The sequence below is a fragment of the Physeter macrocephalus genome, chromosome 10 (genome assembly GCF_002837175.3).
Source record: "Physeter macrocephalus isolate SW-GA chromosome 10, ASM283717v5, whole genome shotgun sequence".
In the NCBI taxonomy this organism is placed as follows: Eukaryota; Metazoa; Chordata; class Mammalia; order Artiodactyla; family Physeteridae; genus Physeter; species Physeter macrocephalus.
In genome coordinates this window covers 53,942,355-53,966,801 of record NC_041223.1, presented here as the reverse complement: position 1 = coordinate 53,966,801, position 24,447 = coordinate 53,942,355, and the positions used below count along the sequence as shown (strand labels likewise).

The 24,447-nt window shown below is 42.6% G+C and overlaps 2 protein-coding genes across 4 annotated transcripts in view; one reads left to right on the top strand and one right to left on the bottom strand.

Annotated features, from left to right (window-relative positions):
- Positions 1–18,510, top strand: part of CRYBG1 (crystallin beta-gamma domain containing 1) — a 62,838-nt gene extending 44,328 nt beyond the window's left edge. Inside the window, exons 12-20 of the mRNA XM_007118742.4 lie at positions 2,249–2,375; positions 2,575–2,607; positions 3,533–3,645; positions 5,217–5,346; positions 8,603–8,742; positions 10,455–10,578; positions 11,010–11,168; positions 12,791–12,953; positions 16,605–18,510. Coding sequence (XP_007118804.2) covers positions 2,249–2,375; positions 2,575–2,607; positions 3,533–3,645; positions 5,217–5,346; positions 8,603–8,742; positions 10,455–10,578; positions 11,010–11,168; positions 12,791–12,953; positions 16,605–16,693 — 1,078 coding nt within the window. The 3' untranslated portion in view covers positions 16,694–18,510. The remainder of the gene's footprint in view (positions 1–2,248; positions 2,376–2,574; positions 2,608–3,532; positions 3,646–5,216; positions 5,347–8,602; positions 8,743–10,454; positions 10,579–11,009; positions 11,169–12,790; positions 12,954–16,604) is intronic.
- Positions 18,511–19,968: 1,458 nt separating this feature from the next.
- Positions 19,969–24,447, bottom strand: part of RTN4IP1 (reticulon 4 interacting protein 1) — a 57,019-nt gene continuing 52,540 nt past the window's right edge. For 2 of the 3 annotated variants that reach the window (XM_007118740.3, XM_055087596.1), the window contains exon 9: positions 19,969–21,181. In XM_007118740.3, coding sequence (XP_007118802.2) covers positions 21,074–21,181 — 108 coding nt within the window. In that variant the 3' untranslated portion in view covers positions 19,969–21,073. The remainder of the gene's footprint in view (positions 21,182–24,447) is intronic. The other variant, XM_055087597.1, reaches the window with a different exon arrangement.

The window sequence follows — 24,447 nt, the reverse complement described above, 5'->3', positions numbered from 1 at the left end:
AGAATAGGACTTTAAAGTTGTTGATGAGGTTCTGAAGTGGGAAAGCGGCAGTTTCTCCATTCAGCTGGCCAGAAATGAGTCCACAGATGTTAGCTGTCATAGCTAATTATCACTTGAGATTTTTACAGTGTTCTTCTTGATGGCTGCTCATTTCCAGGTAATAACTGCACTTGAGTTTTTAAGTCAAGCCCTTCAGATAGTAAAACTGTAATCTGTTCTAATGGTGAAGTATATGGGCTGTTTTAGGTATGGCTTAATGGAATGATAAATGAAAAAACTACAAGGGTAAGTGGCAGCCGGTGAGCCTCAGGAGACTCGGTCAAGGGTTCATTCATCCCTGGCCACTAACTGACAGGTCACTTCCCATTCAGAACAAACACCAACAAATAATACCATGGGATGCTTCTTACCCATCTCTGAACTTTCGAGGGCAAGGATTTTGTCTTTTTTTTCATCTTGCATTCCTAGTGCCAGTCTAGTTCCCAGCACATGGTAAATGGCCAATCAGTTTGTTGAATGAATAAACGAATTACTTTTTCTGTGTCTTTAGGTTTTCTTTTCAGTAAAATGTGAAAACCAGTACCTCCCTGTTACTGAGTCCAAGCTCGTACTGCTTGCCGTGCAACAGGCTAGTAAATCGAGAGACAAGGTGTTAGGGCAAGGAAGAGTGACTTTATTTAGAAAGCCAGCAGACGGAGAAGATGGTGGGCTAGTGGCCCAAAGAACCATCCTCCCCGACTTAGAATTCAGGCTTCTTTACTCAGAATTCAGGCTTCTTTTCTACTAAAAGGCGAGGGGCTGTGGTAAGTTGTTGCCAACTTCTTGGTGCTGGAATCCTTTGTTCTGGCAGCTGTCCACCTAGGTCTGGTCACGGTGTTCCTAGAAACCTCCACAAGACAGTTGTTGTTTTCTGTTCTGCAACTTGATGTATCGCTATGTGAATGGAAAAGTCTTACACTAAAGCTTTACAGGTCCGAGCCTTGAGAATGGCCCATCATGTATATTTCAGGCAATAGGCAGCATTCCTTTACAGAGCTGCAGAGCCCGCATGACTAAGCACAGGCAACAGAGCACAAAGGTTAGAGCTAAAGGACTAGATCTAATACGGAGTCAGGTTTGTTATTCTGTGTTACATCCCTAAAAGATTAAATGTGATAATAGATGTGAATGCATTTTGGAAAGTTCTGAGCATATATATGGGCATAAAGGTATTATTCCTTTAAGCTGTGAGAGGATCAATATAGGGCAATGAATTAACTGAGGAGGAAACACTGAGTATCTCCTGAATATAACAATTGAAAAACTCTTTACCCTTCAAAGATTTTATCTTTGTATAAGAAATAGCATCAGGGGGCTTCCCTGGTGGCGCAGTGGTTGAGAGTCTACCTGCCGATGCAGGGGACACGGGTTCGTGCCCCGGTCCGGGAGGATCCCACATGCCGCGGAGCGGCTGGGCCCGTGAGCCATGGCCCCTGAGCCTGCGCGTCCGGAGCCTGTGCTCTGCAACGGGAGAGGCCACAACAGTGAGAAGCCCGCGTACCGCAAAAAAAAAAAAAAAGAGCATCAGTAAGTTGGTTGTGTTGATTTTCCTCTCTGAGTGTGGATCATTTAAAAGATAACAAATATGAAAACATTCTAAAAGAGATTCATTCTTAGTATTCTCAAGAGTTTGTTCAGTTTTGCTTATTACACAGTTGGTGTCATGTTGGAAATCCCGATTAAAACAAAATTTTCATTATTTAGCTGTTCTATGATCTTTTTTTTAAAGCATTTTTTTATGTCAGCTTTTTTTTTCCAGTGTGTTTTGTTGTGTAATAGAGACATAGCTTCCTGTAGTATCTTTCTGGAAAAATACTTTAATGTTGATAACAAAAAGAATTCTTACTTGCTTATTAAAAGAACTTTTATAGCTACTTCTTGAAAGTCCAAATTGTTTCCTTAGAATAGAATTAGAAAGAAATATAGAGAAATGGGCTTATTGGAGTTTTCTCAGGGAATAAGATTTGATAAGCGAGAACACCAAAAGGTTCATGTAAAGATACTCTTTCACTTGCCACTTTGATTCGTCCTACAGACAAATCTATCTGCTCCTAAAAGATTAATGGAGAACCAGAAAAATTATTCAGATTACTTATTAGTAAAACAAATGAAAGTTGCTACACAATGTATATTTTCCAAATGGGTGTGATAGTTTTATTGTAAATGTAAACTATGAACTATAACAAGTCAGTGTTTTTTGTTTCTTTAGATGGGTAGCCTATGAAAATCCTGACTTCACAGGAGAACAGTATATACTGGATAAAGGCTTTTATACCAGCTTTGAGGACTGGGGAGGCAAAAATTGTAAGATCTCTTCTGTTCAACCCATATGTTTGGTAAGGAGTTACATTTTTCTCTGAGAATAGTTAACTGAATTTTGGATTCCCTTAATGTGTGCTTCTGGTTCGTGTAATACTTAACTATAGAAGCTATCCTGAGATTATTTTTAATGGTAATTGTTAATGATCTACAGAAAAAATTTTCAAGATGTCTGCCCTACTCATTTCCTTTTCTCTTCCCCTTAAAAATTCTTAGGATTCTTTCACCAGCCCAGGGAGACAAAATCAGGTAACTTAACATTATATCTTTCATAATTAGAAACCTTCCGTTAAAAAGCTGAATTTATGTGTAAAACATCATACATTTGGGAACATATTGTTAGCTTTACCCATTTTTGTGCCTGAAAGCATAACTATATTTTAAAATTAGATTTAAGTTTACAGTAAGGCTTAATTGATAGCACTGACCCATATCTAAATATTTCTTATAAAATGTTCTTATGTAAAGTTAAATTTTTATATCATTACAGTGGATCAGAGTTTTACATTAATACACTAGGATTCGTATTTCAAACAATAGCGTATAGTTATTGTGGAAAACAGTAAAATGAATTTTAGTATTTGCTGTGTCTGCATTAGGCTTTTTATATAGTGTCTTTTATATGGTGTCTCACTTAAGCCTTTTGAATGCTGACTCTGTATCAACTGAAGTGTTAAATTTGTTAAAGACTTTTTAATGGAAGTGTTCAGAGAGCCATAATTACAGAGGCACAAACACCACTGTAGCCTCCTTTATTGGCATACAAAAGAGTCTAATAAGTCAGCAGGTAGCTTCCATTGAGAGGGAGAAAAGCTGCACTACATGTTTCCAAAATATAGTTTCTTGTAAATGTTAGAACTGTGAGCAATTACTTTTGGCCACATTAAGCTTTAAAATGCCTCACAGCTTGTTACAAGAGGGTGTTCTGTAGAAAGCTGCCTCTGTTGTTGGACTATCCTTAGATGTCTCTGAATGAAATTAAACAATCACGAATGGTGCAGCCAAAGTATTTCTAATTGATCATTAATGTAGAAGTAAAATATTAAAGGATTTATAAAATTCATACCAGTTTACGGTAACAAAAGTTAGCAGGTCATGTTTGGTTATCATTTCAGTGGCTGAGTTAATGTGTTTAGGAAAAGAATTTTATGTATTTCCGTTTACTTTTTCAAAGATTCACTTGTTTTCGGAACCACAGTTTCAAGGTCGCAGTCAGTGTTTTGAAGAAACAACAAGTCAAATTGATGAGTCATTTTCTGCCAAGTCTTGCAGAGTTTTAGGAGGCAGGTAAGCAAAACAGTGGACTGGCGGAGCCCAGCCAGTGGGGGGAAACAGGATTCACATATCAGCAAGTAAATACACTTGTAGGAGCTTGGTACCGTATGAGACCACCACATAGTACGAGACCACGTGAGTACTGAAGTGGACTTCAGAGCACTGAGTGCTGGGCCTCAGAGGACACGGACATCAGTGTGGGTGGGAGAAGTTGAAGATCACCACCTCGTTGTGCAACGGGACTCAGACCAGGTTCTCTGCTCTCTAGGCCTCTCCCATCATCTGTAAAGGGACTTTAGATCATCTCTAAGGCACCTCCCAAGATAGATTTTTTTTTTTTTTTTTACAGGTGGGTAGGAGTAGGGTAGGCATTCTGCATGATAGGCAAGTGCATGGCTGGAGTGGAGATGCTGATGATAGGCACACCACCCTCTCTAGCTGGGAGGTCTTTGTACTGGGGGGAGGGGAAGTGAGTTTGGACAGGGAGGGTGGGCTCAGGTGATGACTCTTCTGAGCATATGAATTTAGATGGATGCCAAAGGAAAACACAAGATGTGCAAGGCAAGGAGCTCAAAGTCAGGGAAACAGATCAGGAAGCCCTTGGAGCAATCTGTGCAAAAGGTGATGAATTAAGTTGAATAATAATAATAAGTAGTAGTAGCAGTAGTAGTAGTAATGCCCTTAATCATATAGTTCTTCATGGTCTAAACAGCACCATCATGCCATTTGGCAACGCAAAGTGGAAAGAGCACCGGCCTTGCATTTAAATGCATAGATTTATATAAAGCTTCACTGTTTATTAGCACATACCTGCACCTCTGTCCTAGTTTCTCTTTGTCCCATATGCTGCTTCATTTATTACTACCAGACATGTACTTTTTTGTTATTCATTTATTGTCCGTCTCAGCTCACTAGGGTATATAAACTTCAAGATACCAGGGACTTTGTCTTGTTATATCCCCAGCAATGGAAAAATACCTGACACACAATTATTCCTCAATAAGTATGTGTTGGGCTAAACAAAAACAAAAAGACCCCCAACTCCTCTAGGGAAGCATGATAAATCACCATTTTGTCAATAATGCTGAGTGCTAGAGAGACTAAGTGACTTGTCTAAGTCACTGTGGTATCTTGACTCCTGGCCCAGTGCAGAGGTGTTGGAAATGAGGATAAAGGGGTGAGGGAGAAATCTGGGGAGGAAACAGTAGACCCAGGTGACTGACTAGCTATGAAGGTTGAAGGAGTATTCAGAAAAGACTCGAAGACTCGAGGGCTTGACAGAACCACCTTGGCTGGGAGAATGGTGGCACCATGAGAGGTGCAAGGAATGCTGGTAGGTGGAGAGGTGAAAGCATTAATCATTTCATGGAGAAAAAAGTTGTATTTCCCAAATGACTTATTATGAATATTAACTTGCCACAAGATGAAATGCAGTAAATATATCCAGACATTTTTGCAGAGAGAAAACTATTAGCCATAAGCATTGTGTTTATTGTATGGCAGCTACCTCTAAAAATCAGACTTCTTGACTAGGAAGACTCAAATTACATTTTATACATGTGTGTGTGGTTTTTCCTCTCTAGCTGGGTTGCATATGATGGAGAAAATTTCTCGGGTAATCAGTACGTGTTGGAGGAAGGCCACTATCCTTCGCTGTCTGCAATGGGATGCCTGCCTGAAGCAACTTTCAAGTCTGTTCGTTTTATAGATGTCGTAAGTATCTCGGGGTGAAGGTAGCGTTACAGAGATGTATGGTCACACAGCTGACAGAGCAAGGGAACCAGCAGGTAGGCTTACTCAGGACAAAGTTGGAGGCAGAAAAAATAGTTTTATGGACAACTTTCTACCCTGGTCTCTTTCCAGATCTTTAAAATGTAAACCGTTTGCTGTTTTCTCAGACTTCAGGGGCAGTGTTGGGTCAGTCATGGTGCACAGTGCACAGTCGTGGGCTAGTTCAAGGCCCTTCCGTCTTGTTTTTTTCCGTTTCACACCTGAGCCCTGTTTCTTTTTTTTAAGATTTATTTATTTATTATTAATTAATTAATTAATTAATTAAGTATGGCTGCATCGTGTCTTAGTTGCAGGATCTTTGTTGAGGCACGCGGGATCTTTTGTTGTGGTGTGCAGGCTCCGGGCGCGTGGGCTCTGTAGTTTGCGGCACCCAAGCTCAGTAGTTGCAGGGCGCTGGCTTAGCTGCCCCGCGGCATGTGGGATCTTAGTTCCCCGAGCAGGGATTGAACCCGTGTCCCCTGCATTGTAAGGCAGATTCTTTACCACTGGACCACCAGGGAAGTCCCCCTGAGCCCTATTTCTATACCTCTACCTTTAGAGGTACCCATTCTAATGTGTTTGGAGTACAGCTTGGATATTCCTATAAAATATGTTTTTTAAAATATGTACACAGGCTTTTAATTTATATACAGTATTATGTTGTAGTTCTCATCATGTTATAAAAACTCCTTACATTAAATTTTTTGAGAGCCATCCATTATGCTGTATGTACATCTAGTTATTGATTCTAATGGGCGCACATGATGTAATATGGGTATACAATATGTAATCATTAACTAGATGTACATACAGCATAATGGATTACCCTGGGATCTTTGGGGGATATATATTAAAAAGTGGATTGGGACTTCCCTGGTGGCGCAGGGGGTAAGAATCTGCCTGCCAGTGCAGGGACACGGGTTCGAGCCCTGGTCCGGGAAGATCCCACATGCCGCGGAGCAACTAAGCCCGTGCGCCACAACTGCTAAGCCTGCGCTCTAGAGCCCACGAGCCACAACTACTGAAGCCTGCGCACCTAGAGCCTGTGCTCTGCAACAAGAGAAGACACCGTGATGAGAAACCCATGCACCACATGAAGAGTGGCCCCTGCTCGCCGCAACTAGAAAGCCTGTGGGCAGCAACGAAGACCCAATGCAGCCAAAAACAAACAAAAAAAGAGTGGATTTACTGGATCTCACATGCATGAATATGCAACCTTCAGTAAGTACTGACGAATTCCACCACTTTACACTGTTGCTGGCAGTGCATGTGGATTCCAGTTTGCAGCATCATGGCCATTACTGAGTATTCTCTGACGTTCTAACTTTTGTCAGTTTGAAAGAATGGGGTAGTCTCTGACATTCTAACTTTTGTCAGTTTGAAAGAATGGGGTAGAAGTTGTGTTAGTTTGCATTTCACTGTTGGTGAGATCTCATATACTAGTCATTTGGGTTTTCTGTTCAGTGAATTGCCTATTTATATCCTTTGCCCAGCTCTTTAGTTTCCCATCATTGTTGTTATTGATTTGCAGAAATTCCTTATAGTTTTTAAATCTGTTCCTCTGTTGTTTTAGAGATTCGCAATGAAATGACTTTTCTCAGTTTCTCATGTATGTGCCAATCCAGATTATAGTGCTCCTTTATGACCAGAAATCTTTAATTTTAATGCAGACAGAGCAATATTCAGTAGAACAATACTGCAAGATAATGTTCAGATGTTAAAGTCTGGGTGTATCTGACAGTTTGGGAAGTATTTGTTAGTTTTTGGTAGCTGATATATCATAAAAAGCTTTAAACATATGTAGTTGGTGATTTTAGCGTTAAAGGTAGAAGGAACATATGTGAGTTGGCTTTTTCTCATCCCCTCCTGCCTGTTCAAATAATGAAAATGTTGACCTTCCTTGAGATGTGAAAATAGTAGCAGTGAAACATAAAATGATGTGGTAAAATTCATTAACTTACAAATAATAAAATATCTAAAAATTTGATATTTAACCTGCTTGGAAATTCTAAAAGCATCCTACAAGTATTTAAAAAAAAAAAAAAAAAAAAAACAACCCACTTTAGATTTAAAGCTTTCAAATGCCTTCCTTCAAGCAGAACTTAGCATATATGCTCACATCACTTTTGACATTTAGAGATGATGTTCTTTTAAGTTTTGATCATGATGAAATGAATATTTTACCCATATTAAGAATGTATATTTTAATTGTGACTTAGTACTTCAAAATCGTTTGGTTGTTGTCGCTAGATTAGAGTGCTTGGAATGTTTTGGCATGCCATCTCAGAGAAAAGTGCAGTGAAAGTGCAAAGTAGTAATACTACTACAGTTTCTGTCATTTCCTTCTTGTATGGTTTATATAACCTAATTTCTAGCCCATATAGAACATCTCTACATACTGATCTGCTCTGTTTACTGGTCAAGATCTTTCTACACATCAGAGCACATCCACATAAATGAAGCAGTAAGGTGTCACACCGTTGCCACAAAACTTTAAGCAAGTTAGGGAATTTTTCATGTATCATTTATGATTTTAGGATTATTATCATTAGAGCTTAATCTAGGGTCATAAGGGTCTGTAAGCTGAAAAACAAGCATAAGCTGCCAACTTTTCATTTTTCTGAAAATCAGTGGACTTGAACTTGGGGTTTCCATCCTATTTTTTCTCTCCTAACAATTATTCCTACAGGAAAGTTTGGGAATACACAGAATCATTGTCTTATTGACAGTTAAAAACAACAACAAAAAGACATGTGAAAATGCATACAAGGGGAAGGTTCCTTTATTAGGTAGATTACCACTAGACCCCCAAAGATCACCACAGCCCCCGACCCTCGCCATTTATGTCCTTGACTTTCCAGCCCCTTCTTATCTCAATAGAAAACAGAAAAGTTGAAAATAAATTCCATTAGAATTGATATTCCAGCCATATATACCTGTTCCTTTATGCCTGGGATATTTTCCCCGTTTTATAATACATTTACCTGCCTTTCTATGTAAGGAAAAAACTTTCTGCTCTCCATCCTTCCTTGCTTTAGCTTTGGAGTATATAACCACCCAGACTTTCTGGAAAAGGGAGTTTATGAGCAGGCCAAATCCGGCCAGATCTTCTGCTTTGTCCTTGTAACAAGATGATTTTCACGTTAAGTTCGAATTACTATCAAGGATGAGTAACAACATTATTTTTGTTCCTAAACAGGAATTTTCTGAACCAACAATTATTCTTTTTGAAAGAGAAGACTTCAAAGGAAAAAAGATTGAATTTAGTACAGAAATAGTTAATCTCCAATCCCTAGGATTCAACACGCACATACGCTCTGTTCAGGTGATTGGTGGCATGTAAGTGAGTTACCTACTTGTTTATTCAATAAAATAGATTTTAAAAATTAAGTTTGATCATATTTCTCTTCTACGTTACCTTAACCAAATTGACATATAACCCCTTTTTTTCTCTAAGGGTTATTAATATTTATGTTCCCTCACAGTATACTTTTTCTGTTGGGAAAAGCCATGTGTGGGACATCATCTCTTCATCCAGATTTTTAGTTTACTTAAGATAAAGACTCTCAAAGTTCCTAGGCGAACGCTTTGCAATAAATTTATTGAGCACTTCCTTAGCAAGTAGGAAAGAGAACTGATTTTGCTTATCCTTTTGAAAGACCAAGTCTTTTGATTTTGGAGTAAGGGTTTGGATTTTCCTTCAGCTAGGAGTGACTAGCAGATGTTATAGGCAAAATGATTTAATGTCAACATGGCAAGATTTTTCTCAACTTTGAATAATTTTGAAATTAAGATGTAAAAATGAATAAGGACTATCAATATAATGTGTTTTTACAAAAGTATTTTTCTTTCACTCACAAAAACAATAGGTATAGTTTGAAGGCATCAAATGTTGGAGAGGACTATAGCTATTTAAAAAACAAATTCGGATTATTAGGGTGATACAATTTTATGCATGACTTTTTTTTCCAACAGGTTTAAACTAATATTTTGTTTTTATGGTAAAATGACTATGATGATAACATTTTAGAGTTCCAGGATTAAAAACAGAGAACCTTCTTCCTTGATGTAATACATCAACCAGAGAGAGAGATTGCTGTGTTGCTTGCATGCTGGTCTGTACTGGAACCCAGACTTCAGGTGTGGGTACCAGCATCTCTGTGTGGAAGAGACCTGAGTATCTTTAGTAGTTTTCTAGATTGAGGAAGATTACTCTCATTTTAAACAAAACTTTATTATTTATTTTTATCTAACCCTTATATAGCACTTACCCTGTGTAAGAACTTTACAAGTATCAACCATTTAAATAAAGGTCCATTATTACAATTGAAGATGTTTTATGTAAAGTTCACAGGAAGTACTGGGCTGTCCTGCTTAAAGACTATCTCTAGTTCATTGCCTTATTGAAGAAAACACTTACCTATTTCTCTTCAAGAGTGGAACTTTTGGGCATAAATACTCATGTACCATGAATTTGCTATTTGTCAAGACATGGGTGCTGTAGCTGTTTTTGATAATAAGGTAGTTTCCTTTTTTTATCCTCCAACATATATTTAAAGTATAAAAAGCTTGGTTTAGAGACTTCCCTGGTGGCACAGTGGTTAAGAATCCGCCTGCCAATGCAGGGGACACGGGTTCGATCCCTGGTCCAGGAAGATCCCACGTGCCACGGAGCAACTAAGCCCGTGTGCCACAACTACTGAGCCTGTGCTCTAGAGCCCATGAGCCACAACTACTGAAGCCCGCATGCCACAACTACTGAGCCCGCATGCTGCAACTACTGAAGCCTGCACGCTCTAGGGCCCGCACGCTGCAACAAGAGAAGCCACCACAATGAGAAGCCTGTGCACTGCAATGAAGAGTAGCCCCCGCTCACCACAACTAGAGAAAGCCCAAGTACAGCAATGAAGACCCAACGCAGCCAAAAATAAATTAAAAATAAATAAATAAAAAGCTCAGTCTAAAAATCAAAGTGTTCTGAAAATATAATTGGTGCCCACTGTGAAATGGATATTGCTACTTAACTGTGGTTATCTCCTTTTGTTTTGCAGATGGGTTACTTATGAATATGGCAATTACAGGGGTCGACAGTTCCTATTGTCACCAGCAGAAGTACCTAATTGGTATGAATTCAGTGGCTGTCGCCAAATAGGTTCTCTACGACCTTTTGTTCAGGTATTTTCTTCTTCTACATGCTTTGAATAGACTTCTCTGAAATCTTTTTTGTAAATGTAATTAACTTTTTAGTTTCAATTTTAAGTGTGAAATTGGCCTCTCCCCCACCCCACCCCCGAGAATTTCTGAATTTCGGCTGTGTTTCTGGTGCCAAAAGGTTGTGACTGCTTTCAGAAATGTTATTACATCTGACATCAAAACCTGGTATGTCTCAAGCCCTGGGTTGTCCATAGGCAGGCTCCCAGCCCCAGGCACTTTGAAATTCTGTCAACCTCTCCTCATTGAGAAAATCCTAAAGCCTCTGAAACTCTCAGATATAGCAGTTTTCCCTCATCCAGACTCATTTGGGATTCTGCCCCTGCTACTGATGCTTGTTCAGTGCCTCTAAAGTACAGCTTGTATATGACTGTTGCTGGGGTTTTGTCTTCTAGAAGCGAATTTATTTCAGACTTCGAAACAAAGCAACAGGGTTATTCATGTCAACCAATGGGAACTTAGAGGATCTGAAGCTTCTCAGAATACAGGTCATGGAGGATGCCGGTGCTGATGATCAGATTTGGATTTATCAAGAAGGATGCATCAAATGCAGGGTGAGCTTTTTGGATTAGACAAGGGTCTATAATAGCATCTTTCTTCAAGTAGATGCTACTTCATGATTCCTGGAGCATTTTCAGAAATAAGTTAGAAGGTTTTTCATGAAACTATTTCTTAGTTCTGATAGAACCTGTCTAGGAACCTAAAAGGGAGGTAAATCTAGCACTGATCCAAGATAGAATCTTTATATCTATACTCGATTTTTATACAGTAATAGGAAAAGCAAGTGTCTGTGTTACCCTCCCCTTTTTCCTTAACCTACTTGTTATAGAAATAAACTTATAAGCCCCATCATTATCAACACAGATCACTGTTGGTTTGTTTCCATTTTGGAGGACCCCACAGACTAGGTTGAAGGGTGAAGAGATACCACCCTGTGTACAACACAATCCATTTCCTAATTGTCACACGTTGTAAAATGGAAAATTGCCCATCTCCCTCCTGTCACTCCCACCACAATGCACATTTAAAAGCTGAGTGCTTGTAAGATTTTATGAGAGATGCTCACACTTTCTTTTCAACTCCTTGATTTTATGGGCTTGCCTGTTTGCTCGTGAGTCAGCAGAAGGCATTACGGGCCTGCTGAAAGGAAGTACAACTTGTTAATTGGGTCTGTTCTTGAGGGAGAATCATCCTTTCAGTAAAGAGAAGTACTATTTAGACATGCATAGAAGAAATAGCATGAGAAACAGAAGTAACTAATATAGAGGCATAGAAAAAGCAAACTTCTGCCTTTGAATTATCTTAATTCAAGAAAATGGCATCTTTCAGCAATTATTTCTAATGAACATTACAGTGATATTATTTTAACAGCTTTGAATTTGGTAGGTCAGTGAGAAAAAGGAAAGTGTCCTAGATTATCACAATCCTTTTATCTCAATATATTGTAGAACAGTACACTTTTCATAAGCGTTTTCTATAGCAATATGTGTGAATGCCATATGAACATGACTACCATACCTTATTTATATTATATTAAGGGTAGATTCACTTCATAGAAGGACCCATAAGATCTTTGCATTAGAACACACTCTACTGCATTTGTGTTTTCTCTTTTTATACTTGGATAGCATACCTTTTTAGAAAATTTTAGACATTTCTCATGAAGGAAGACAAGACAAAGTAGTAAATGGAATTCCAAGTTTTAAAATGATAAAATGCCCTTTTAGCAACTTCAGTGCTACAGCAGCCTTCAAAATTAGAGATGCAGTCATATTCCGGAAGGGTCAGGCTGAGTGGAGTGGATACGTCAGGGAGATTAGCTACAGACCCAGCCTCAGATCATGGTGATTTCTGGGGGGAAATATCATGACGGGCATTTTTAGTGTTCTAAGGCGTCCCTTACTTAAAAGACAGAGGGCCTCACAAAGGGCATAAATCTCTTAACAATGGACAAGAATTGAGAACTTTCTATCACTTATGTCATCTGAAATAAAGGGCATAAATATTTGTTTGATCCCAGTACCATGGCTAAAAGCTGACATTCCTCATGTGGGGTATAAATGAAGCTAGGAACTTATTAACTTTAAAAATCAGCTTACACAGGAAATTGCTTACAATGGTACGTGAATGTATATCCACCCATGTCTAAGATACCTTGTTTTTTTCCACTGAGCAGATAGCAGAAGACTGCTGCCTGACCATCGTGGGGAGCCTAGTAACCTCTGGCTCTAAACTGGGCCTGGCGCTCGAACAGAACATCGACAGTCAGTTCTGGAGCATGAAGTCTGACGGCAGGATCTATAGCAAGCTGAAGCCAAATTTAGTTTTAGATATCAAAGGTAAGGATCACTTCCTTTATTTTCTTTGTTGTGTCTTTCTTTAGTTAACTATAAAAAGCTCTTCTTTACTTTTGAAAATGAATGCGTGTGCTATTATTCATAGTAAGTGATCCCTTGCTATGTGCCAGTCTCAGTGCTATGCCCTGTACATACGTTATCTCACGTGATCTTCACAGCAGCCCCAAGAGGCCTGTGTTATCCCTCCTTCCCCCACTTTACAGCCCCCAAACTGAGGCTCAGAGGAGTTACATCAGTTTGGCCACAGTCTCACACCCATTAAGTGCTGAGGTGGAATCCGGACATGGGCCAGCTTTAAACCATTTATTATAACAATGTTAGACTAAAATTAACAAGTTAAAAGGCTATGACCTCAGTCTGTACAGTTGATGATTCTCATGTACACGCATGTAAACTTTCATTGTAAAGATCGAAGACTGAAAAGGAATTAAAACAAACAACATAGCCAAAAAGATTTCAACTTAACATTTGTTCAGTGAAGTTAATCCAGAGCAAACCGATTGATGGTGCTTGGGGAAGAACAAATAAATTTAGGCCAGGGGTTTCCAAACTTTATCTGCATGCATGAGAATCCCCTGGAGGGCTCGTTAAAAAACACGGATTGCTGGGTTCCACCCTCAGAGGTTCTGATTCAGTAGGTCTGGGGTAGGGCCCAAGAATCTGCATGTCTAACAAGTTCCCAGGTAATGCCCATGCCGCCTATCTACGAAAACTACTGATGATAATTTTAAAACAACATAAAGCAAAAAAAACTGACCTCAAGTAGACATGGGAATTCAGTGAACCTTTGTTGCTATAGACAAGCAAATGATGATAGTGTGTTTTATTCATATCATATGGGGTGATTTTGCTTTAAATTATTAATGGAGACTTTCTATCCCCTATCAGGAAACCAGTGTGGTTATGTTCATCAATTTTAGTGGAACCATACCATACCACACACCACTTTAAATCATGGCTAGAAAGTTGGCTCAATTTTACCTGAGTCAGGGTTCCTGGCCAAAGCTGTCATTAAAAATTAAGATATAGTGGTAAAGAAACAGCTGCAACCTGGTTTTAAAATAACTTTTGTGGAAGATGGAGAATAATAATGCCTGAACATTTCCATCAGGGGCTTTGGTGACTGCCCCTGGAGAAAAGTGGCTGTCACTTCTGATCTGCAGGTGTGGGAGAGTGGCCAAGCCACCTAAGAATCTGAGGAACAGAAAGGTGCTCAGAGGCAAACTAAGTTTAATTAATGAGGCAAAGGCAGGGCACTACATTTAGGGAGCACCACTAAGCAATATCTGACTCCAGGCTGGATGGGGCCCAAAGTCCTACATTGTATAAAGTACAAGAAGGAGACAAATGCACTGTAGGCTGGCACGACAGATCTGTCAGTATGTACACAAGTAAGATACCCATTTTATAGATGATCCACCTGAGGTTCAAACTGTTAAGAGTCACTATCTTTATTCTTATTTTGAACAACTTGTTAAACTGGAGCTCCTCATAGAGTTTCAAAACCTCCAGAGAAGCCAAAGAAATGTGACTAGACTGAATTGGAAACCTGGATTTGGGGGAAAATACGGACTTATGTTTCTTACAGATGTGATCAGCTTCCTATGTCCAGGGTTAAGGTCATTGTAATCTTTATGAGCTAGTCTCTTAGAGCATTCCTTTTATTCTTTCAACGTGTATTTATTGGGTACCCACTATGTGACAGGCTCTGTGCCACACACTGGTGGTATCAAAGTGAAAGGAAAAGAAAAGGACGGTACCTTGGCTTCAGAGTGCTTACATTCGGAAGCTCCAAGGATATGGCATTTTCCCCCACTTGCTACCTTGACCAGGAGTAAGGATTCCTGGCTTTCTAGTCTTTGACTCTGAAATGGACTGTGGGACTCCAGGAGCCTCCTCCTTAGGGCTTCGCTTTAAAGCTCCAAGGTCACTTCCTAAAATGCAATATAAATTAGTCCAGTGCCTTTGGAATAAGGATACTGTTCTGTATGTTTGTGAACTCTCAGTATATCAAGTATGGTAGCTACAATAATCACTTGTTAAACTGGTTTAAATGTCTCAGAATGTGGGAGAGCGATGCCATCTTGTGGACAAGAGGGAGTAGGGCCACACATCCCACATACTGCGCAAGGGGGATAGAAATACATCTCTCTCTTAGGGGCACTTAATAGGAGACTGTGACTTTTACTGGCTACAACTGTTGACCATTTGTTACCTACTAATATTACCATAAGATTTATTTCTTTTAACCTATCTCCTGGTGTTTTGGTAGACATCCGTGTATTATTCCAGACCAAAGGCATTATAACAACAGTGTAAGCTGATTCACACTCACTTTAAAAAAAGTCTGGGAGGATTTTAATCCTCCCCAAAGGCAAAGAATGAATCAGATTATTTCTCAAGAACTTTCTAGTCGTCATGACTCTAATTAGAATTATGATGTAATATACACAGAAAGTATGTTTAAGATACTATAATCTTGAAGAATGAAAAAAAGACATTGTGACCTTAAGATAATATTTGCTGAAATCTCAGTGGAGTATAGTGTGTTGTGTCTCAGTGGAGATGGTGGGGTTTGTGGTGGTGGTGACTTTTTTTTTTCCAAACTTAAGCATAAAATGCCCAGGGCACCTTGCCTTTGTATTCTGTCCTATACCTAGCTGTGCAGAGGCTCTTAGGTATCATGAAGATAAACCAATTTCTTAAAAGAGGGGCATGCATAAGAGATGATTTCTTCCCTATCAAAATCTATTGTGTAAGCTTTCAGACCTTTTGGATGTTTTGTAAATGCGTTAAAAGAGAATAAGAACGTTTAATTCCTCTTGGCCTGAGGCTGCAGTATGATTTCGATACCAGTCGCACTTACCCTGCAGCGAGATGAACAGATTTTAATTTTGATGGAGTCCTTCGTGCTATGACGTTGGTACAGAGGCTTACGCTGAAAAGGATAAGGTATCTGTTTACTCCACACTGGAAAAAAAATCACATGACCCTTTCTTTTGTTAATGATACCTCTCCACTGAAAGAAGAGGCCATGAGGCTAAAGGATCTGAAATATCTAGTAGGCATCCTTGGAAAAAAATATTCTGGTGAAAGGGAAACCATACTCGTTTTACAGTCTAATGGAACTCAGCATGTTAAATGCTATGAATTTTTATACACCACAGCCTGTGGGTTCCCAGAAGTGGGAGTGCTGCCCTGCCTATACTTCTGGGTGTCACTCAAACCTCTCTTTTGACCTAATACAACTATTTTTCATCGTTCATGCAAAATTTGTTCTGATGACCATTCTACTCAGGCCTGCCTGCTTTTTTTGCTGGTATCTCAAATCCACAATCCCACCACTGAATATTTGTCACAATCTCTTTACTCCTTTTCCCATTTCTAGATTCTGCCCCCCTTCACCCTGCTGGTGCCATATGATGGGGCTTTAACACGTCACCCCCCAGAGGCTGGAACCTCTCAGCCCTCATTGCGTTTCTGGGCTTTCCTCCCTGCTTTGTCTCCTCGAGGCACATAGTTTTACACCTTGCTTATTACTCTTGTTACATTGGTGTTGTGATAAACTGTGTCTGCTACAGCCCCTTCACGTGGGCATGTTTCCTTTTATCATTTTCCTCTTCTGTCTTTCAGGGGGTACACAGTATGATCAAAATCACCTTATCCTCAACAGTGTCAGCACAGAGAAGTTAACACAAGTGTGGGAAGCCATGGTCCTATAGACCTGAATTAAAGAACACAGGAGGAATATTTCTGGAGGTCTTTCAGCTACCTTATTTAAACAAAGAAAAAAAAGAAAAAACAAGGGCTGCAGACAGAAGCGCCAAGAAGAAAGTGGACCTGCTCCTTCAACAGCTCTAAATTCTCTCTTGAATCACACCGCTGTGACCAGGACAACCACTCATCTTCTCAAAAGACTGTAATCATTTTAAACCAGTCATTTATCCTCCTCTTGTTTCATCCCTTTCATTTCTTTTCAGTAGCTGCTTAAACAGGTAGCCTCATTAGCAGCAAGACTATGTACATTTTAAATTAATTCCAAAGATAGAGAACAAGAACAAACTTACCGACCTTGCAGACCTACAAGTCCTGCACACTTTAAAGGGAAGGACAGAACCTCAAGTTTGTAAGGTAGGAGATTGTTCAGCATCTGAGAAGAAATAATTAGGCCTGTAATTTTGGTCCTTGATCTTCTGATTTCTGGACTTATTAATTATGCTGTATAGCAAAGTGGGGAAAGCCTTATCTAGTCAGACCTACCTTAAGCAACTAAGTATAAACAAAATGTTTCTCTTAATATTAAAAATTAGGGGACGTCCCTGGGGGCACAGTGGTTAAGAATCTGCCTGCCAATGCAGGGGACACGGGTTCGAGCCCTGGTCCAGGAAGATCCCACATGATGCAGAGTGGCTGGGCTCGTGAGCCACAACTACTGAGCCTGCGTGCCTAGAGCCCGTGCTCCGCAACAAGAGAAGCCACCGCAATGAGAAGCCCCTGCTCGCCGCAACTAGAGAAAGCCTATGCACAGCAGCAAAGACCCAACGCAGCCAAAAATAAATATATTTTAAAAAAAATTAGTAAATTTACAAAGATAGCCATGTTCATGTCTGCTAACGTTTATTAGCAGGATCTGGATTATTTTAACCCACTCTAGAATGTCACATGTGAGTGTTGTTTAGTGCTTTTCTTGCAGATGCTACTGAAACAGTATTACCATGACCTAATTTATGAGCCCATCCTCACTTATCTACAGGAAGTTCTGAAGCAGCGTTACGCAGGCCTTTGCTAAACTCAGGTCTTTAGCCCAATTTCCTGTCCGGCTGCACTGGCACGAGGCCTGCACGGGGCCGCCTTCCCTGTGAGGCTCCACGGCCCCGCCCCTGCTATGACTGCTGGGGGACAGCCTCAGGTCATGTACTTCTGGGAGCAGAAACGAGAGGTGTGGAAGGCTCAAGAGGATGACCAGCAATTCTCTCCAGAAAGCGAAAGAAAGGAGACTGAAGCAATCCTAGCTGGCCAACTCTCAGAACTGAGAACCCTAAGACGCAGCAAGCGTTTCAGTGGAAATTGAAAATGTTTAAGACGCAGCAAGCGTTTCAGTGGAAATTGAAAATGTTTAGCTGCTGATTGTACACTCCCTGGCCCAGTCGGTCAGTGCTGTTCAAACAAACAGTGATTCTAGTTTGAACAAAACTGCTAAACATTCCTTGAACACACGCTTCCTCTTTCTGTCCTCGTGTCGTCGTCGTCCTCGTCACTGAATACTGGTGCTTGGAAGAACAAATCTTGTTGCCTTTTCAGCTACTGTGTTTCCAGTTGTAAAATGTTGATCCTCTGGAGCCTGTGGTGGGCAGTGGTGGCCATCAGAGGAGTTTACCTTCAGTTTTAAGATGTTGGCACACGTCCACAGCAGCTGCCATGCATCTTGTTCTTAGGTGCACAGCTCTGGCCTTAGGCCTTTGTGTGTCTCACTACAGTAAGGTGGGGGTAAGACTGTCTAGTCTGTGTTGAATTTCTCTTTTGAATAAACTTGTTTCTGGTTAACTGTATTGATGAAATCTGAGAGTCCATTCTAGACTGTGTTTCCAGTTGTAAAATGTTGATCCTCTGGAGCCTGTGGTGGGCAGTGGTGGCCATCAGAGGAGTTTACCTTCAGTTTTAAGATGTTGGCACACGTCCACAGCAGCTGCCATGCATCTTGTTCTTAGGTGCACAGCTCTGGCCTTAGGCCTTTGTGTGTCTCACTACAGTAAGGTGGGGGTAAGACTGTCTAGTCTGTGTTGAATTTCTCTTTTGAATAAACTTGTTTCTGGTTAACTGTATTGATGAAATCCGAGAGAGTCCATTCTAGCCCTCGTAACACTTCAAAGAGGGTCAGCAGGCAGATTAGAAACAAATGTCTGATCTGGACAAGGTGGGTTTCAGAGCTGCTAGAATTAACAGCAGGGGGAGATTTTTGGCTACCCTCTTCCCAGACTCGACTCAGTGGTGAAGGGGCACACTCCACTTTTCTGAGTGGACATGGTGGGGGTAAGTGAGGTGGTCCCTCGAGAGATGGCCCTCACTACCACTGGGGGGCCTCAAAGAGCAAGAGCTGAGGTTGAATTCAGAGAAGTCGAAAGTGGCTTCTTCACCCCTGGAAAAACATCTTGCTTTTGAGGTAAATTTGTACTGGTGAGAACAGCAATTCTAGAGAAAAACCCTCATGCAACACTACAAACGAGCATCTAGCAGGAAGAAACCAAGTAGAAGGCTACTCAGACAGGTCTACATCAGAAGCCAAACGATAGCAGCTGAGCTGCCAAAATGAGGGGCTCGTGGCGGGAACTGGACACTTACCGTCAATGATCAGAGGGCACAGACTAGAGACTCAAAAGCCGCAACGGGTTTATTGGCGAGATACCAAAATGCAAACATTTCAGGTCAAACTGGAGAACTCTGGTCCCCAATGGAATGGTGGTAATTTCCACGGAAAAGTCCCCAGAGAAGCACGTTTCAGTTGCCGAAAGAGGACTAGCCTTATGCAAAAAAGTAAGGGTTTTATAAAGTTACAAACTCTACATCACCTTTCATTTTCTAAAAGCGTAAACAACCAAATCGCTGGCGAGATTTTTACATATGACCCTAAAAGATTCCGAACTCTGAGGGCTGTTATGGCCGCACACTGGAGCAGATGGAATAAAAATCAAAGGAAACTTTGGCCGGTGGGAAAAGTGCTCACTGTGACCCCAGGAAGGGATTAGCTTTAAGTAAGCTCTTCATGCCGCCATCCCTCCACCTGCTGAAAGCTCTCTTCTCTCACAATCATTCAGATGATAAAACAGAGTTTGAGCTACTAGAACAGAAGGTGCCGCCACAATTTACAAAGCTGCTGTGAAAGAACAGCTTGAAAAAAACAATAGGCAATTTTCAGCAACTTTATAGACAAGTCCAAGTGCAGAGATGTTCATGAAAGTGGCTTCTTCACCCCTGGAAAAACATCTTGCTTTTGAGGTAAATTTGTACTGGTGAGAACAGCAATTCTAGAGAAAAACCCTCATGCAACACTACAAACGAGCATCTAGCAGGAAGAAACCAAGTAGAAGGCTACTCAGACAGGTCTACATCAGAAGCCAAACGATAGCAGCTGAGCTGCCAAAATGAGGGGCTCGTGGCGGGAACTGGACACTTACCGTCAATGATCAGAGGGCACAGACTAGAGACTCAAAAGCCGCAACGGGTTTATTGGCGAGATACCAAAATGCAAACATTTCAGGTCAAACTGGAGAACTCTGGTCCCCAATGGAATGGTGGTAATTTCCACGGAAAAGTCCCCAGAGAAGCACGTTTCAGTTGCCGAAAGAGGACTAGCCTTATGCAAAAAAGTAAGGGTTTTATAAAGTTACAAACTCTACATCACCTTTCATTTTCTAAAAGCGTAAACAACCAAATCGCTGGCGAGATTTTTACATATGACCCTAAAAGATTCCGAACTCTGAGGGCTGTTATGGCCGCACACTGGAGCAGATGGAATAAAAATCAAAGGAAACTTTGGCCGGTGGGAAAAGTGCTCACTGTGACCCCAGGAAGGGATTAGCTTTAAGTAAGCTCTTCATGCCGCCATCCCTCCACCTGCTGAAAGCTCTCTTCTCTCACAATCATTCAGATGATAAAACAGAGTTTGAGCTACTAGAACAGAAGGTGCCGCCACAATTTACAAAGCTGCTGTGAAAGAACAGCTTGAAAAAAACAATAGGCAATTTTCAGCAACTTTATAGACAAGTCCAAGTGCAGAGATGTTCATATCGTGTCCCTGCTTACGTGTGTATCCCCCGCACTTGGCACGGAGGAGCTCGGCGGACAGGAGTGCGCGGCCAAGTCGGGGCAGGTGATGCGAGAACGCTCTGGGCAGAGCAAGCTGATGACCGGGGGTGGGGCTGTGCCTATAAAATCAGTCTCTGCTCAGCTCAGAAGACAGGAAATGACTGGCAGGAACGTGTGTGTGCGCGCTAAATTTATTTCATGGAACTTCTAGTCTAAGCTGGAAAGGGACGGCTGGAAAGAGTTGGGGCCTACAGGCACTCACCAAATAAGAGCCCACAGGCACCAAACTGAGTGTTTATTTAAACGACATTGACGACGGTCTTTCCTCGTGCGTGTCCTCTTTCTACCTTCAGGAAGGCTTCTGGAACTTTAGAAAATGGAAAGGTTTTCTCAATAACTGGCTGAATCTGTAAAACACAAGAAAGGTTGACGAGCAGGTGAGAACAGCCGCGTGGGTCAAGTCGGGTGACGTCGGTAGTTGGTTGCGTGCCCAGCCCGGGCGGGCCTCTCTCCAGTCTGCATGGTGCCCCCGGGTCAGGAACTCAAGGCGGGCCGGCACGACGGCTGCCCCCCGGCTTCTCCTGCCTCTTTGTGTCTCCTGTGTAAGGCAGCCCAGCCCGACCAGTAACCCTACTCCGGCTCCACGCTGGGCGCCTCGCTCCCCCGGCTCAGGGCCCTTCCACGGCGCCCGAGGCCAGCATCCCAAGGCCACTACCGTTCCAACCTCCGCTCTCCGTGGACCCCGCGTTACCAAAATGGGCTAGCTGCCATTGTCTGAGCGTGGGGTGTGTGCCCCTCTGCGACGTCTGCCGGGCTCCTGGCCTGGCCCCGCCCCAACCCGAGCCTGCGGCACATCCTCTCCTTGAACCGTCGCAGGGCCTGTGTGGCCCTCCTCACAGACGGCCTGCTACAGCCCAGTGCCCGTCTCAGCCACGCCCGTCCTGCGTGGTAAACGCCAAAGAAGGCGTCCCAAGGTTCTCGCTGCGTGCGTCCCCGTGGCCCCTCACAGGCAGTGCACAGAAGAGGGATGGATTGTTTCAATTTGTTGACTGTCTGGCCCGTCTACTCAGTCAAAGCTTAGCGCACCTGTGGGCTAGTCACCTCTTTTGTATCCGCCCCCCAACACCCAGCACAATGCTAGGCACACAGCAGGAGCTTAATAGGCACACAGCAGGAGCTTAATAAGTGTCACTTAGGTGAAAACCAGTAAGATAACTGGGAAGCGAGAGTCTTGTGTGGGCTCTGTGGCCCTTCCCTGGCTGCAGCTGCCCTAGGGGCTTTGCTAAGCCACACAGCAGCTAGTTAGAATTTATAGGAACGCCAGCTCAGCCGGTGCATAAAGGTTTGGAGTGCTGCTGGTTCATTTTACTGTATTGTTAGTACTGCCAGCAACCTCCTTTGAAACTAGGACCAGTTAGCGCCCTCTCCCTATGCACGAATCCAGCTGAACTCATCCTTTTCAAAACTTCAAGCAAAAATCAATATCCACTGGCTCTTGCAGTGAACTACCTGCCACTGCTCCACAGGCAGGTATAAGTTGTCAGAAGGCGTAAGCCTACGTCTTGCAACCCTTACCCTTTTACAAGAGGAAGAAGTACGTGCTTTTGTGTTCAGATGCACCCGATGGACCTTGCTCTTGTGTGAATTTCACAGCCCTGCCACCAGAGAGCGTCTCGGACTCCAAAAGTTCCCTCTCCAGAGCTGAAAATTCTTTTGTACCCACAAACCACGATAAGCTCATAAAAGTCACATCTAGCACATACTGTCCTCACTATGTGCCAGGCACTCTTCTTCTAAGTGCTCTGTAAATGCTCTGTATATTTTGCCTCATTTAATCCCTACAATCACCTTATGAGGTAGGTACTATTATTATTCCCATTTTACAGATGAATAAATTAAGGCGCAGAGTTAAATAAGTTGCCCAACGTCCCATAACCGCTAAGTGGTAAAGCGGTGATTCAAGCTGGTGCCAGAGTCTGTGCCCTCTCCACTACGCACTAAGCCTTTCATATATCAGCAGCTGCTTTCTACATCTACTCCTAAAATCTTAAGGGGAGGGAAAGGTAGCCAAGGATTATAACGATTATAACGATGCATCACAGCCCGCATCTTGGCTGGCCTGCCTCATGCTAACAGGCTGCGCCTCCCGAGGATCCAGTCTCCGGGCCACCAGGATAGCAGTTGCATGGTCCGTAGGCCACCACTCCCATCTGCCCCTGTGGAGGACATCACTGATGAATAATCGTGGCACTCTCTAGCAAGCTGAGGGTGACCTCAACCTCCCCCAGCATGGCGGCCACTGTGAACAGAACAGATCTCAGCTGGCTTGTTAGAGGAAATCTGCTTGCCTTCTCTGGTAAAAGAGTGGAATGCGTCCAAGTTGTTCCCTGCGTGTCCCACCCAGAACCTCCCGAACCCATCCCTCTCCTTCAGGCTGCTGGGACACTGCTTTCTGGATGCTGATTACTTGAAAAGGAATCACGTGAATGCATGCTTAAAATGCAGAGTCCTTGGTCTCCTGCTAGAACAACTAAATCAGAATCTCTAGGGGTGGAGGTGAGTTTTCTGCACATCAGGGAGGGAATCACGGCAGCCTTCTGCCTTATGCTTAGGGTTCCTGACTTGTATCATGCACATTCACCCACTCCACAAAGACTAAGCGTCTGCCTTCTAAGTGCCAGCAGGCACACAAAGCAGGCACCAGAGAGAGACATCAAGAAAAGAAAGGAGGCAATGACACCCATTCGTCGCCACTGAGCGCTGGACACCAGCAGCGGCGTTACGAGAGGTCACAAAGGAACGGGAATCCACCAGCTCCACTCCAGGATGGGCGGCCCGCCCACCTAGCTCCGTCCACTTTAGAACCTGACCGGAGAGACAGACCCTGAACTGATGACCCAGGCAGCCCCCAGCGACGGCACACTTTAATCTGGCTGGTCAGGCCTATTGTGGCGGATAATCCCACAGGGCTGACTGTAGCATAACGGGCATTCAGTTCTTCCCGTAAGTGACGATGAAAAAGAGGCTTTCAATTAACAGGCAGGCAAATGCCACTGTTGGCTGAATATATGACAGCAAACAGATTAATGGGATAATGAGGCAGTGTCCACACGCAGCCTCACAGCAGACCTGGAATGCTTGCTTGCTATGGACAAAGGGATCAGAGCGAAAATCCAGAGAGGGGAAAGAAAGGTTACTCACGGTGAGGTGGGGACATTTATGTGATGACACTGCTGTAGTCTGGCCGGCTCAGGGAGCCCTGGTATAAAGCGGCAGGCTCGATACCACACTCGAGGGCGACGCGGACGCGCAGGGCGCACAGCTGACCGGGAGCCCACGGCTGCAGCATTCATCCCAGTCTCAGACCCAAATTCAGGCTCTCCTGATTGTCCTTTCCCTTCCTAAACAAAGGCTGCACAAAACCAGGCCCTGGGCTTTGGCACCTGCTGCCTGACATCCCTTCCATGAGAATAGGGACCGTGGGAACCTCAGCCTCCCTTGTGTGGCCTCAGAACACTGTTGCTCATCAGCCACTGGGCAAGCCTCCCTGCCTCTCAGGCAGAAACCCTCTCAGCACAGGAGCTTCGGAGAGCTGGTGGAGAGAGGGTGGCACCCAGGCAGGCACGGCGGCCTGCAGAGAGGCTCTCCCTCAATCCCCACTTCCCTGTGCAAA